Source organism: Rutilus rutilus (assembly GCF_951802725.1).
Source record: "Rutilus rutilus genome assembly, chromosome: 9".
Classification (NCBI taxonomy): domain Eukaryota; kingdom Metazoa; phylum Chordata; class Actinopteri; order Cypriniformes; family Leuciscidae; genus Rutilus; species Rutilus rutilus.
In genome coordinates, this window is record NC_140223.1 from 4,678,774 (window position 1) to 4,695,344 (window position 16,571).

Genomic DNA, 16,571 nt, shown 5'->3' on the forward strand with positions numbered 1-16,571 from the left:
CTATTGGTGGATCTCATGTGAGTGACAGGTTTGGCCCCGCCCCCGTCCGCAGAGAATACCTGCGAGAACCAGGGGAAGTTATTTTGATTCAAGATTACAAGGATTTAAAAAAAATTAAATAATGATTTGCAAGGATAAATGATTTATAATAAACTGCAATTGTCCATTTTGATTTCATGGTGACTTTAAAAAATGTCTGATGGGACTTTAAACTGTAAATGCAATGCTTATATCACACACACTTTCACAAAAATGTTCCTTATCTTTCTCTCTCTCTCTCTTTCTCTCTCAGATTGTGAGTGTGGGGAAACATGTAAAAGGATACCACTACATCGTCGCTAACCTGGTGAGTCCTGGCACTGGTTTATCCAGCTGAGTGAGAGAGAGCGGCAGTGATGGAGCGCTCGAGGAAATGAACAAATGTAGAGGACAGCGTGTCCTCTGGCCGTAATTCTCTGTGATGGAGCTGAGCCACTTTATTTCCCCGAATACAACCCCAGACTAGAATTACGTGTTGGCATGTTCGGCATCCAGACATTCCTCAAATCATGCGTGCCGTTACTTTTAAGCGAGCAGATGCACCATTGCAAAATGTACACAGAATTTCACAGAGACCTCCTTTTTTTACTTAGTTTATTAAGAAACCACATCCTCAACACCCTAGAAACATGGCGTCTCACATTTTTTCTTCTTCTTGGGTGATAGATTCATCTGAAATGGTGGTTAGTCTCAGGGAATTTGCCGTCTTTTTCATTTTCGGAAACTCTTGACTATGATGGACCGCTGAACCTGCACTTTGTTACGAGTGATTTATCGTTGCTTATTTGTGCTGTGCCTTAACTCTGTGTTGACATTTGTTAGTGTGTCAGCATGTGGGATATTAAGAAATGTTATAACTCACTCTGCCTCACATTCGTTCAATTCATCTCCCGTTTTCCCATCTCCACCTTTTCAGTGAATCGGCTTCATTCGCCCTCACTGTAATTTCCTCTCTCCCCTGACAGGGTTTTAAGGATATTTCTCTTGAGAGGTTTATGCACGGCGGGGCAAACGTAACCGGTTTCCAGTTGGTGGATTTCAGTAAACCAATGGTGATCAAACTAATGCAACGCTGGAATAAACTAGACCAGAGGGAGTATCCAGGATCTGAGAGCCCACCCAGGGTAAACGCAAATACATTCACAACATAATTAAACCCAAGTGCAAACACACCAATAAACCAGAATAACAAACAATACCAATTGAGAGCGTCATTACGTGCACATGCTTTTAAAGACCTTAGGTAACAGCTCAAAGATTTGAGCTATAAACACTAATGAATAATTCCTCTTCGTCATTCTTTGCGCAGCAAACAGCGGGTTGCAAATCTGAGGCTGTAATACTGTCAGACACATGTGGCAGAATTCCAGTCACAGATGTTTAGCCAATCAGACTGTGACAGGACACGTTCTCCGTCAAGCTTTAGCCAATGAGAAGCTGCCCAGTGATATTAGAGTCAATTACGCCATGACGGACTGCAGCCGGAGCCGCATTTTAACCCGTCTGTTGGGAAATGTGTGAAATGAAGTCAGTGTTTACATTGTTTTGATGCCCTAGTGAAAAATATATATATACCAAAATGTATTTGAAATGCATTTATTTTCTGCTAGGTATACTACAAATACATTTAGATATTTATGTGCTTAATATAAATACAGTGCTATGCATAAGTTTAGACACCCATGCTAAAGTTGACTAAAAAGAGGAATAAAAAAAATCATCTTTTGGAAACTGAACTTAATGCCTTAATTTAAAAAATTAGGAAAAATCCAACCTTTAAGGACACCAATTTTCTTTGTGAATGAATAATGTATCGTAAATAAATAAATGTTCTTCCTTAAAATACAGGGTGCATAAGTTAGTACACCCCTATGTTAAATTCCCATAGAGGCAGGCAGATTTTTATTTTTAAGTATTTTTTATTTTTTAGGATACTATGCATCCTGATAAAGTTCCCTTGGCCTTTGGAATTAAAATAGCCCCACATCATCACATAGCCTTCACCATACCTAGAGATTGGCATGGTTTTATTTCAGTTAGCCTAAAAGCTAGTTTGATTTGCATTGAGAGATGATCTTATGAAAAGTACCCCATGCCAATCTCTAGGTATGGTGAAGGCTATGTGATGATGTGGGGCTATTTTAATTCCAAAGGCCAAGGGAACTTTATCAGGATGCATAGTATCCTAAAAAATAAAAAATACTTAAAAATAAAAATAAAAATCTGCCTGCCTCTATGGGAATTTAACATAGGGGTGTACTAACTTATGCACCATGTATTTTAAGGAAGAACATTTATTTATTTACGATACATTATTCATTCACAAAGAAAATTGGTGTCCTTAAAGGTTGGATTTTTCCTAATTTTTTAAATTAAGGCATTAAGTTCAGTTTACAAAAGATGATTTTTTATTCCTCTTTTTAGTCAACTTTAGTATGGGTGTCTAAACTTATGCATAGCACTGTACCTTGCAATTGTACTTTTGGTATACTTATTAAAGATATACTTAAATATGTTTGATTGTGCTGAAATGTAACTATATTGCATTTTAAGACTGATATTATACAGAGATCATACTATTCTTACTAATAGTGGTATTAAAAAACATTTAGGCTTAGTATTAAGAAATTTGCATTGTGCAGTAAAGAAGCACTCCACAATAAAGTTTAATTACAATATTTATTTCAGTAGGCCAAGTCTCAAGCGATATGTCAGTAAATATGTTAATGGATTTGTATACTTTTAGTATGAAATTAACGTATTTTAAATACATTTTGGTATAGGTGTTTTTTTTGTTTTTTTTTCACTAGGGTGACTGGGAAACCATTTTAATTATCCAAGAGACAAATTCACAGCCTTGGGAGGAAGTGACATTTGCTTTTTTCCTTAATTGAAAAATGTAACATAAAAAAAAATAATAAAAAAAAAACATTGAAAAAAATGGGCCATATCTACACATACTATATACTAAAATGTGAGGACCAAATGTGAGTGAAACGCTTGCACCATCAAGCTTATGCTGTACCACACAAAATGATTACAGTTCTCCCTAACTGGAAAACAATACAAATCTACTCATTAAGATGATTTTGTGCTGAATCAGCTAAAAAAAAGTAGCTTTTCCCCTCTGTTGAGAACATGGAGATCCTTCTCTACTCCCATTGATTAGCACTTCCATCCTGCAGTCCCTGCTATAAATTATCAGAGAACATCAAACCAATCTTTACAGGTTTATTAGAGCACACTATACAGGCAAGATCCTTGACCACCTCCATCTCTTGAGCGCTCTTGATTTTCTGCATCTCACTCTCTGACTCCCCCTTTAATGATTATTGTTTGTTTCTGTCTTTCCCTCAATGTTAATTGGATGTTATTATGCCTCTGCTACAACCATAAATCTTCATTTCCGCTGATCAAGTTCATTCATAATGTCTTGTGTCAGTGCAGACGCAGCCGCTGAGGCTCGTTCTGTCTTATTGGGCCGGATTTACTCATGCAAATAGCCATGCTTTTGTATTTGTTTATGGAAATAAGAGATGAAAATCCATTTTTATTTTTGGTGAGGTTGGTGAGGAAGAGAAAAAACGATGAGATCCCTGCACTGCTTTCCCCAGCAATCTCTCTGAATCTTTACTGCTCTGTTGCAACATCTGTACTGCTTTACAGCTAAATAGCTTTTCCAGTAACAAGTAGCGGCATCGCTACATTGCAGTTTTGTCACATTGCATTACGCACACAGCCTTACAAGCAAGCAGGCGGAGGCAATAATCAATGTGCTCACCTAGAATGCCCTCTCTGTTGCATTTACATCTACTTTAGGCACTACGACAGCTCAGCACTACATTTGATATGTGACTGTAAACAGGACGCATGGGTAATGTAGTGTGAATTTACATAAAATATTCCTTTTACCCTTTTAGTACACATCATCATTGACGTATGATGGTGTGCTAGTGATGGCGGAGGCGTTTCGAAATCTGCGCAGACAGAAGATCGACATCTCTCGCAGAGGCAATGCTGGAGACTGCCTGGCCAACCCAGCTGCTCCTTGGAATCAGGGCATCGACATGGAACGAACTCTGAAACAGGTGAGAGCGGGTGGGATTGTGGAAGACAGATGAGAGCTGATGGGATGCTGTGAGCCAGGTGAGAGTGGGCGGGAATCTGTATGACAGGTGGGAGTGGGAGGGAATCTGTTCGACAGGTGGGAGTGGGAGGGAATCTGTTCGACAGGTGGGAGTGGGAGGGAATCTGTATGACAGGTGAGAGTGGGCGGGAATCTGAATGACAGGTGGGAGTGGGAGGGAATCTGTTCGACAGGTGGGAGTGGGCGGACTTTGTATGACAGGTGAGAGTGGCCGGGAATCTGAATGACAGGTGGGAGTGGGAGGGAATCTGTACGACAGGTGGGAGTGGGAGGGAATCTGAATGACAGGTGGGAGTGGGAGGGAATCTGTTCGACAGGTGGGAGTGGGCGGACTTTGTATGACAGGTGAGAGTGGGAGGGAATCTGTGCAACAGGTGAGAGTGGGCGGGAATCTGAATGACAGGTGGGAGTGGGAGGGAATCTGTACGACAGGTGGGAGTGGGAGGGACTCTGTACGACAGGTGGGAGTGGGAGGGACTCTGTACGACAGGTGGGAGTGGGAGGGACTCTGTACGACAGGTGGGAGTGGGAGGGACTCTGTACGACAGGTGGGAGTGGGAGGGACTCTGTACGACAGGTGGGAGTGGGAGGGACTCTGTACGACAGGTGAGAGTGGGAGGGACTCTGTACAACAGGTGGGAGTGGGCGGGAATCTGAATGACAGGTGGGAGTGGGAGGGAATCTGTTCGACAGGTGGGAGTGGGCGGACTTTGTATGACAGGTGTGAGTGGGAGGGAATCTGTACGCCAGGTGGGAGTGGGAGGGACTCTGTATACAGGTGGGATTGGGAGGGAATCTGTACGACAGGTTGGAGTGGGAGGGAATCTGTACGACAGGTGGGAGTGGGAGGGACTCTGTACGACAGGTGGGAGTGGGAGGGACTCTGTACGACAGGTGGGAGTGGGAGGGACTCTGTACGACAGGTGGGAGTGGGAGGGACTCTGTACGACAGGTGGGAGTGGGAGGGACTCTGTACGACAGGTGGGAGTGGTAGGGAATCTGTACGACAGGTGGGAGTGGGAGGGAATCTGTACGACAGGTGGGAGTGGGAGGGAATCTGTACGACAGGTTGGAGTGGGAGGGACTCTGTACGACAGGTGGGATTGGGAGGGAATCTGTACGACAGGTGGGAGTGGGAGGGAATCTGTACGACAGTTGAGAGTGGGAGGGAATCTGTTCGACAGGTGGGAGTGGGAGGGAATCTGTACGACAGGTGTGAGTGGGAGGGACTCTGTACGACAGGTGTGAGTGGGAGGGACTCTGTACGACAGGTGAGAGTGGGAGGGACTCTGTACAACAGGTGGGAGTGGGAGGGAATCTGTTCGACAGGTGGGAGTGGGAGGGAATCTGTACGACAGGTGTGAGTGGGAGGGACTCTGTACGACAGGTGTGAGTGGGAGGGACTCTGTACGACAGGTGTGAGTGGGAGGGACTCTGTACGACAGGTGTGAGTGGGAGGGACTCTGTACGACAGGTGTGAGTGGGAGGGACTCTGTACGACGACAGGTGGGAGTGGGAGGGAAATCTGTACGACAGGTGGGAGTGGGAGGGAATCTGTACAACAGGTGGGAGTGGTAGGGAATCTGTACGACAGGTGGGAGTGGGAGGGAATCTGTACGACAGGTGGGAGTGGTAGGGAATCTGTACGACAGGTGGGAGTGGTAGGGAAACTGTACGACAGGTGGGAGTGGTAGGGAATCTGTACGACAGGTGGGAGTGGGAGGGAATCTGTACGACAGTTGAGAGTGGGAGGGAATCTGTTCGACAGGTGGGAGTGGGAGGGAATCTGTACGACAGGTGTGAGTGGGAGGGACTCTGTACGACAGGTGTGAGTGGGAGGGACTCTGTACGACGACAGGTGTGAGTGGGAGGGACTCTGTACGACGACAGGTGGGAGTGGGAGGGAAATCTGTACGACAGGTGGGAGTGGGAGGGAATCTGTACAACAGGTGGGAGTGGTAGGGAATCTGTACGACAGGTGGGAGTGGGAGGGAATCTGTACGACAGGTGGGAGTGGTAGGGAATCTGTACGACAGGTGGGAGTGGTAGGGAAACTGTACGACAGGTGGGAGTGGTAGGGAATCTGTACGACAGGTGGGAGTGGTAGGGAATCTGTACGACAGGTGGGTGTGGGAGGGAAACTGTACGACAGGTGGGAGTGGGAGGGAAACTGTACGACAGGTGAGAGTGGGAGGGAATCTGTACGACAGGTGGGAGTGGGAGGGAATCTGTACGACAGGTGAGAGTGGGTTGGACTCTGTATCAATGGTGACTATGGCTGCATCCGAAATCGCATACTTCCTTACTATATAGTAGACGAAAAACAGTATGTGACAAAAGTAGTATGTCCGAATTTACAGTACTCATAAGAGAGTTGGCATAAGTACCTGATGACCTTTATCCGGTGAGATTCTGAAATGTGGCATATGAATGTGGTACATCCAGATTACACTCATACTACACACACTCATACTATATACAACGAACTATTGTAACAGGTAACAGTGGGCATGACTCTACAGGTGAGACTGGGCAGGACACTGTCTGAAAGGTGAGTGTGGGTGGGACAGGTGGGAGTGGATGGGCTCTAAGACAGGTAAGACTGCAGGATGCTGTCTGAAATGTCAGTGTGGACAGGAGTCTGTACAACAGGTGGGAGTGGGAAGGACTCAACATAACGGGTGAGGCTGGGCAAGATGCTGTCTGACAGGTAAGACTGAACGGGTGCTGTCTATGACAGGTGAAAGTGAGGTAAGAGTGGGCGGGACTATACGCAGGTGGGAGTGGGCGGGGCTTTCCTTGAAAGGTGAGAGTGGGCGGGACTCTGTATGACAGAGAGGACTTGGCGGAACTTCATGGGGGCTTTAAAACTGCAAGATGCAAAGGATGTTGCATAAATTAGCTATCAAAGTGGTTTAATCACTCTGACACTACTTTTAACTCATCTTAAAGGTTTTATCAACTCAGCAAAATAAATAGCTATAAATGATACTTTTTGTTCCATGCTTACCAAAAGTGATGTGTGTAACTGTCTTACTAATACTTCTTTGTGTGTGTGTGTGTGTGTGTGTGTTTGTGTATGTAAAGGTGAGAATCCATGGTCTCACTGGGAATATCCAGTTTGATCATTATGGACGCAGAGTCAACTACACCATGGACGTCTTTGAGCTAAAGAGTAACGGCCCCCGCAAGGTCAGACACACAATTTCATGCATTTAGACACACACAAGCAACATTTATACAGATATGTATCCGTAAATTCACCCAGAAGCCCACACACACACACTGGATTGATTACCCAGTCGTCTATCATCTGCAGATCGGTTACTGGAACGACCTGGATAAATTGGTCTTGGTCCAGAATGAGCTATCGATGGGCAACGACTCCGCTATGGAGAACAGGACGGTTATCGTCACGACTATAATGGTAATGTACTCACAACCACCAACATCTGCAGTCTTACACACATAGCGCCATCTAGAGGGAGCAGGACATATTCCATCAGTTAGACATACTTGGATAAAACTTGTTTGTTGACTGTATTGGTGAGAGAAACGAGGAAAGAAAGCGAGCCAGTGAAAGAGAGAAAGAGAGAGAGCTGATGGTGCAATAGTTCATTTATCATGTTAAACTCATCAGTTATGCCATAGATAAGGGAACAAGGGGGTTACACTGAAGATAGAAGTTTACAAATGAGTATTAGGTTGATGTTTTAATTTCCCTTAAAAAATGCGCCACAGTAACCATAGATTCCAACAAATCAGCATAGTTATTAAGGACACATCCCACTAGCTGACTAAAAACATCTTGATTTTGGTCAGCGGTGTCACACCTACCGACTGCTTTTGCTGAAACGTCGAAAGTCTGTCACATTCAGCGATTAATAATGGATGAGATGACAGACTGAAAGAGTGCCTGTGACATTTCCATCCTATTCTGTCACGGATTGCTGAAATACGAACAGGAGCACCATGCAAGCAATTATAATAGAACAAATGTATAGATGAGTGTTCAGATGCGCTATGTGACTTTGCATTCGATGTCAATTCTTAAGCCTGAGAACGTTTACATTTACATTAATGCATTTGGTAGACGCTTTTAACCCAAAGGAACTTGCGTTGCATTCATGCATTCTCTGGCAATGGAGCCCATGACCTTGACTCTACTGTTTTAAGCTCCAGGAATGCCATATCACGCACAGAAGAAGCTCACTGGTCACTGCCAAGACCATGAGAGCTGCCCACGTACAGGCTCAGGTTATTTCAAACTAGCTAAAAGTTGCTTCAAAGTCAGGGGGAATTAACAAAAAAAGTTGAGTCGCTATCTGACCTCTGATTCTCCAATAGAGAATCTCCTACAGTTTGAAGCCCAAAGCTAAAAATCGATTAGAAAGACACCAGTATTAAAGCCCTAAAAATTCAGGGCCTTTTAGCAGCTGAAATTAGCAGTTCATATTTTAGAAAAGAGGCATCTGAGCAAATCTTTTCAGTAGGATTGCATATTGTTTGAAATTTAGCAATTCTAATTCCACTCCTGCTTATTGATTTTTCGATTCAAATATGAAAAAAAAAAGAAGAAAAAAAAAGAAATAGGAGTCACACATTTAGATACCAAACATAATTATTATTCTGGCTTTTTGCAAAACATCAGCAGGCTAAAGAACACTAACTAATAAACTAGACTAACTAATATTAATTAGGACAAGTAAACAGTCAGCAATACAATAAGAACAAATAAGCAAATTAACTATAGCACAAATAAATACAACTGAACAAAGGTCAGAAATTGAAATCAAAAAGTAAAATTAAGTAAAATAACTGTTTTCCTTTTATAAATAAAATATAGATTAATGCTTATTATAAAAGTTACATAAGTCAAGACCAGTGAGTGATTTTCTGTTTCTTCTGTTCTTTGATTAACAGTAATGACACAGACGACAGCAGGTTTATTAGGCTGCTGTCACTTTAAGAGCTGCACGGATCCAATATACTGTTACACGTGCGTTTTCTTTCTCAACTGTTCACGTTAACTTCAGACACAGCTGACTGCGTTTACGAGGATATTTTGACATCGTTTTGTGTGCACTTCTTCATTCAGAGTCAGTTCAGTATTCATGTACTGAATTGAGTTTTCTCTCGTGTCTTCTTTGGCTTGAATGGTTTAAAACCACATTAAAACGCGCACAGACACAAATCGATAAGTGGAATCAAAAGTTTTATTTTATAACAAGTATCCGAATCCAGAACTGGAATCGATTTTTGATTCGCAACCCTACTTTTTCAGTCACTGTTTTTAATGAAAATCTCAACATTGTAGAATTAAAAGAAAATAGAACATATTAAGATAAGAAATTGCATACTTTTTCTTGCTTCTTTTTTATGCTAAGCTTTAATTGTCAATCTTTTACGTCAGTGTTTTTAAAAAATCTTTCATTTTGAAAATATCCACATTAGAATTCAAAGAAGGTAGAACATAAATACAAATATTAATAAACACAGCAAATCCAATCCAAAAACAGTGTTAAGCTTTAATATTTTAATGTCATTATTGTATTTTATGTCTATTTTTCTAAAAGTTTGTATATTCAGTATTTTGAGCTGAATTTTAAGTGCTGTAAACTAATTTTATTTGGTATTTTGGCGGACACTATGATTACTGTGGTGAATTCTGTAAGGGTTTAAATAGGGAATAAGAGCGCTAGACAATTATACCTTAGCAGGCTCCTCCTCTCTCTCTCTCTCTCTCTTCTCCTTTTCTCTCTTTTCTTTTCTGCCGTGCGCTTTTTAAGGCGATGGAGAATTTTACCTCTGCAGGATCATCATCGTTTCCGTCACTGCTAAAGAATCCGCTGTTCAGACACTGAGCAGAGAGAAGAGGACGAGACAGCCGTGAGACATCAGAGATAGTGCATGATTCAGCTGTTTTCACACACTCCTTCAGCTGGGACTGCAGCGTTAAACATTCACTAACATTCACCCCACGTACCCGAGGTGCAAGGCTAAGGGTGTAAAAAGCAGCTTTGTGGGTATTTCGTTTTGTCTTTTTGTGACTGCCTGCCCTTGCTTTATGAATTACTCAGTTGACATTTAAATGCATCATGAAAATCGAAACTGACCCAAGTTTCTTTCTCAACAAACGTCCCTGCTCTCATTGTGCATGATACTATATTCTATACTATAAAAAACGTCTGTTTTTATAATCTTTAAATGTAATAATTTTCTCCACCTATGCAACCACTTTCTTGCTAAAAAAGGTCATTGATACAAACCAATAATAGCAATTAGGGATGCACCGATATTAACATTTTGTCTGAGACCGATAACCGATAACCGATAATTCTTTACATTTGAAAGCCGATAACCGATATATTGGACTATAAATCAAATATAAATTGTTATATAATTTTAGAGAGCCTGATTACAAAAACAAAAGTCTCAGTTGAAGGAAATAATACATTATTTAATATTTATCGGCTGCAATATAATCGCCCTAATTTACTTAACTGGCCGATAACGATAACATTAAAATATATATTTTGTATGAAATATCTGCCGATACCGATAGGATGGGCGATATATCACGCATCACTAATAGCAATAAAAAATAAAATCCAGATCAAATTAAATCAAGCCCTAACATTTGATTATATTCAGCTTTACTTAGAAATATTTAATATTACAGCAGTTAAATACATATGAAACCAGGAACATTTTAAAAACTAACTGTATTTTATTAAATTTTTTTGATAAATGCTGTCACAATTTTTAGTGCACGTTATTCTAAAGAAAAAAAACATTTCTAAATCTTTCATCAAAATTTAATAACTTCATTGACTTTTCTGCTGAGATAACCATATAGTCGCATGGGTAAAAAAATAAAAAATAAATTAACCAATAATATCATAGCAAACGATTCAATCAAACCCTAAACCATAAAATATTATTATTCACTCTAAAATGATGGAGCATTGTGGCACTTTATGGATTTTATGTTGCCTTTAAATGTCCTGAGGAACATCAGAGGATTGTGTTTCGTGGAGGTCTGGTTCCCTGAGGAGTGTTTTCCGTGTTTATGGAGACTCCAGGATGATCTTCATCACACTGTGGTTATTCCAGTATCACTGATATTCTGTTATAGTTCATGTTATGGTTTAAGATTTTAATTCATTTATTTACCGTTTTCATTCTAGTTCATTTTAATATTTTTGTTGTGTTTTTCAAAGAAGTTTGGTTTTTGTATATGCCTATATAGTGCTTATTGTTATTTTTATTTTATTGTTATTTTAGGTTAAAGTAAAAGAAAATGAGAAATGATACCTATAGGCAACTAGCGAAATAAAATACGTTTAAGTTTGATAATATTTTATTTTACTTCTAAATAATTTTTTTCTTTTTTTAATGGTTTTAGTTATAGTTAATGATAATAACCCTGGAGCAAACGGTCTCTTAGCTGAAATTCACGTGACAATGATATGATCACCTAACAAAATTGCCCTGAAACTTTGAATTGCAAGCATGTGTGTATATTAATCTGGATCATACATCATTCAAAACTGAACTGACACTGAATCTTAGGCCGCATTTACACTGCAGCTCTCGATATATCCGATACACTTGGCGTAACTAAAGGTAGATGTACTGACCCGGAAAAGCTTAGGCTGGAAAGGAAGTAAAAACAGTGCGATTTGCAATGGACGAAGAAGAAATGAAATTCAGCGCCGTCTTTAAAGGCCAGAAAAGCATTGGGTCGAGCCTTCGTCCTCCATTGCGCCACTGAATAGAGTCATGTGATCGCGGTTGAGGTGATATCCGATGTCTCCGCTTGCATGGCAGACACACATGCACGTATCCGATTCATTTCAGGTTTCCACATATGAATGAAGCCTGAAAGCGATCTGAGAAATTGAATATCCGCTTTTTTTCCCCTGCCTACACGGTCGTGGGTCACATCCGATCTGTGCCACTCGGGAGACAATAAACTGTATGGGATCACTCGAACCGTATCATGTAGATGTCGTAATGTTCACTTTAATGCCTGAATCCTGTTGGATTCACAGTTCCCTCCAAAACTTCTCAAGCACATTAGTTTAACGTTTGTGACACCTTATTGAATCTCATTTCCAAATACAGCCTTCGGGAAGCAGCGAGTGTGTGCAGAGTCACAGTGACAGAACCCCGAAATAGTTTTTTTACGCCAAGTCACAGCTATTTTACAAAGAATATAAAGGCCTGATCTCTCTCTCTCTCTCTCGCTCGCTTCTGGTGTGGATGCCATCCTTGGTTACACATATAGTGGCTTACGTGTGTGTGGGTGGGAGTGTGTGTGTGTGTGCGCATGCATGCGTATATGTGAGCGTGTGTGCGTGTGCGTGTGTGTGACTGTGAGAGAGAGAGAGAGAGAGAGAGAGAGAGAGAGTGTGTGCGCGCGCGCCCGCGCATGTGTGTGTGTCAGAGAGAGTGTGTGCGTGTGTGTATGGATTATCAGACTTAAGTGCAGAAAACTAAACAGCTGAGATAAAACGGCTTGATTTTTAACTAATGTTTAACAGATACTAAACTCTGCTGAAAATGTAAACATGGAATCAAAGTTCACCTGTTTACTGTAATATCCCTTCATCAAAATGTAAATCAAAACTTTTACAACCTCTGAAACAGATGTACTTTTCAGCTGATGTTGTTTAGATTTATTGGCTAATATTAACCAATAGCCAAATAGCCAAATAATCAGTTTTATAGGCCAGGGTTTCGCAAACCGGGTTCATGAGTTGATGAAAAAATCAGTTCTGAACTAAAATGGTAGTTCAACTACAAAAAGGTGTTACAGTTTCAAAATAATAGTTTACTTTCATATTTTTATCTCTAAAAACTCTAAAAACTTTTTCGTTCTGTAAATATGCTTTTAGTTTATTGATCCTATTTACTAATAAAAATAGGCACTTTTTTCTGTGTTACAGTTTCAAAATAATAGTTTACTTTCATATTTGTATAATTTGCAGTGCTGCACACTTGCCGTCTATTCTTTCACTTCTACTATGTTTTTATATTTACTAGTAAATATATATTTAAGTTTTTTTTTTGTCTGTATATTTACTCTAAAAACTTTTTCGTTCTGTAAATATACTTGTAGTTTATTGATCCTATTTACTAATAAAAATATATAAATAGGCACTTTTTTCTTGCATTTAAAAAAATATGCAAGTAATTTTCATTCAGTAAATATGATTTATTTGAGAAAAACTTACAAGTTTATTTACTGAATGAAAAGTATATTTATTCTAACACTTTTTATTCACAACAATGAAACTAAAAATAATTAATTCCTAAATTAAATTGTAAAAATGTAAAATTAGAATAATTAAAAAAATAATAAACAAAAACACCTAAAAAGATGGTTTACCTTCATGTCATGTGACTGTACTGTAGGTGTGCGCGCGCATATTGTAATTAGCTTAATTACAATGTTTCACGTCGTCGTAGTAGAGCTCGTAATTATGATTTATAAGCTTATATAACCTACTTGTACTTGATAATGGTGCGGCAGACGTGTAGAAAGTCACGTTTTGTCATTTCAAAATTATGGTAATTACATGCACAATATTAGAATATGAACTTCAAATCTCATAGGGACTTATATATCTATAATATAAATAGTTATATACATAAATATTTAAGGTCGAAGGGGTAATAAGGGAATCTGTGTGTTAGTTTACTGTTGTTTTAATGCAGACTTTCTAACATCTTGCCAATTTAATGCTGGTTAACCTTAATAAAAAAATAAAAAAAAGGTTATGGCAATAACAGCAAATAATGATACATTTGAAAAATAATAAATCACCACTGGGACACATGGAGATGAGCTTGACCTTCAGCCTCCACATTTCTCCTTTCTTAACAGTGTTCGCCACTGGCGTTTCAGATCTCCCACAATGCACTGCAAACTCACACCGAGCCAATCTGATATGAGGCGCACACTTTACACAGCCACGTTAACTCTGAATAAATAAAACATTTTGTTCCTCATTAAACACATCCGTTGCGTTATATTAGCAGAATTGGTTGCGAATGGCATTTCAAACGAGGACTGTGTAATTACACAATGCGAGCACAAACAAACGAGGCGATTTTTACCACAAATAGACACGTTAATTAATCCGATGAGAGTCCTCGAGTCGATCGAGCGTGAGTGCGACAGATGCAGAGAAGCATATCTCCATGCATAAGCAACACATCCAGATGTGTTTGTGATAGATAGGCAGTGTGTGTGTGTGTGTGTGTGTGTGTGTGTGTGTGTGTGTGTGTGTTTGATGGGTGGGAAGTGGGCTTCAGGCACAGAGAGAGAGAGAGAGAGAGAGAGAGAGAGAGATTGCTGAGTAACTGATAGCTGTAATTAGTGTAACTCCAGGCCGAGGAGATGTGAGGCGTGTTTCTTCAATGTAACGTTCATTAACTCCACGCCTGCAGACAGGAACATATTTATCTACACTGAAGCCTGTGAGATCACGAGAATAAGCCGTTCCAGTCACACACACATTCATTCTCTTTTCTCACATTAATGTCCTTTTCACCTGGAAGAGAAGCGGACCGCCGTTAGAGACCGTTTCAGTGGAATTATTCAGTCATAATTCAGTTCATCTCCCCGTTCAGAGTTCAACCGACCCATTAGAGGAATATTCCACCTTAAAAGGAATCGTTCATTTTTTACATGAAAATGCAATCGTCTTTTACTCGCCGTCATGCCGTTCCAAACCGTGTGACTTACTTTCTTCTGTGGAACATGAAGGGCCCTATTTAAACGCAAGTATCAAACGCGAAACGCAAGTAACTTTGTGGGCGGATCTCGGGTGCTGTTGCTATTATACCGGCGGGATAAATGACTCTTGCGCCCGACGCAAATCTGAAATGGGTTGGTCTGAAGCAGCTTCATTACTCATAGGTGTGGTTTGGGCGTAACGTGAAATAAACCAATCAGAGCGTCATCTCACATTCCCTTTAAGAGCAGGCGTGCTTGTTCCATGGCGGATTGCTATTATAACGGCGGATTTGCCAGGAGCGGTTCACAGCCGAGGAGACCGACGCTCTCGTCAGGGCCGTAAAACACAGAGAAGTGACATTGGGGATGGAGAAACACACACAAATTAGCTTCGGTTAAACAGGCGTATAATCATTTGGGTAAATGTGTAAGCTAGATTTATGACTATTTTTCACATCTTCATGGACACAATGATTTCCCTCGTGTGGAATATTTTTCCTTGTAATAATGTAGCCTATGATTTGCAAAAATGAAAACTGCTGCTTCTGTGTAGATGAGAGAATCAAAGTGTATGCACGTTGTGCACACGCTACACTATGGCCAAGCATGCGCCCTTAAAATAGCATATGAATAACGAGCCACTGGCTTTAGACTAGGTTTTTCCTGGTCAGTGGAGGAATTGTTTTCTGAAACTGCAAAATAGCACCAGGGAACGTTTGCGCCGGAACACGCCTCCTCTTTTCGCTGAACCGCCCCCGGGAGCGCAAGTTCATTCCCTAATTTACCGCCGTGCGTCTGTGGAGGGAAAAGTCCGCTGTGCGCGGGTGCAAAATAGGAATGAAACATGTCGATGTACAAAGTCAATTGCGCTGGGTGCAAGATAGAGCCCGAAATGTTTAGCATCTATATGCATAATACAAAAGTGTCTGTAAAGCACTAAGGGAGAGCGAGGCACAACATAACACGGGGCTAGTTGTAACACACTTGTTTTAAATACTTCCACACATGCTAGCATGACAAAACTTGGTGCATTTACTAGTTGCCATATCAACACTATATAGAGAAAGAATTGTGCCAAAATTCTATTTTGTTTGGAAGATATCCATAGACATTTATTAAACCATAGCAAAAGTAAATTTCTTACTTAAGCTAATTTTTCATCTCTATTTTTTGTGTTTATTTAAAATTAGACAAATCTGATATTATTTTAATCTCCAAGATGTTATTTAATGGTATAACTAGCAGAAGACACTAGCAGGGCTTAAATCCCAGTTGTGCACGAGGGGCATGTTGTCACACTGCGTTACAATGTGCCCCTATTAGAAATACGCTGTTCTAGTCTATACTTTTTTTAATTCTATTGAGAAAACATGACAAAAAGGTGAATAAAGACTGAGAGTCAATGTTCAGAAATTACTAATTATTAATATGTTTTGAACTATGTTGAATAGCTGAGTTTTCCTGTGTTTGTAGTCAAAACTCAAAAATTAGTTTATATTTAATTATTAAAAAAAAACGGCAAAAAAAGTTAATAATTGTATTTTATTGAGAAAATATTTTTGTTTGAGATCATATAGCATTTTAAGCTGTCATATGGTCATGTTACAATGTACCCCACCTGTGGGGCATGTTGTC

General features: G+C 40.2%; 1 protein-coding gene across 6 annotated transcripts in view; it reads left to right on the forward strand.

Annotated features, from left to right (window-relative positions):
• The window catches only part of gria4a (glutamate receptor, ionotropic, AMPA 4a), a 127,532-nt gene that overhangs the window by 52,235 nt on the left and 58,726 nt on the right, over nucleotides 1-16,571 (forward strand). For 5 of the 6 annotated variants that reach the window (XR_014628639.1, XM_084418470.1, XM_084418471.1 and 2 more), the window contains exons 5-9: nucleotides 293-346; nucleotides 1,005-1,163; nucleotides 3,960-4,127; nucleotides 7,274-7,378; nucleotides 7,506-7,613. Coding sequence is in view for 5 of the 6 variants with exons in the window: in XM_084418470.1 (XP_084274596.1) it covers nucleotides 293-346; nucleotides 1,005-1,163; nucleotides 3,960-4,127; nucleotides 7,274-7,378; nucleotides 7,506-7,613 (594 nt within the window). In the remaining variant the exon portion in view is untranslated. Of the gene's footprint in view, nucleotides 1-292; nucleotides 347-1,004; nucleotides 1,164-3,959; nucleotides 4,128-7,273; nucleotides 7,379-7,505; nucleotides 7,614-9,975; nucleotides 10,495-16,571 lie in introns of those variants that run through there. The other variant, XM_084418474.1, reaches the window with a different exon arrangement.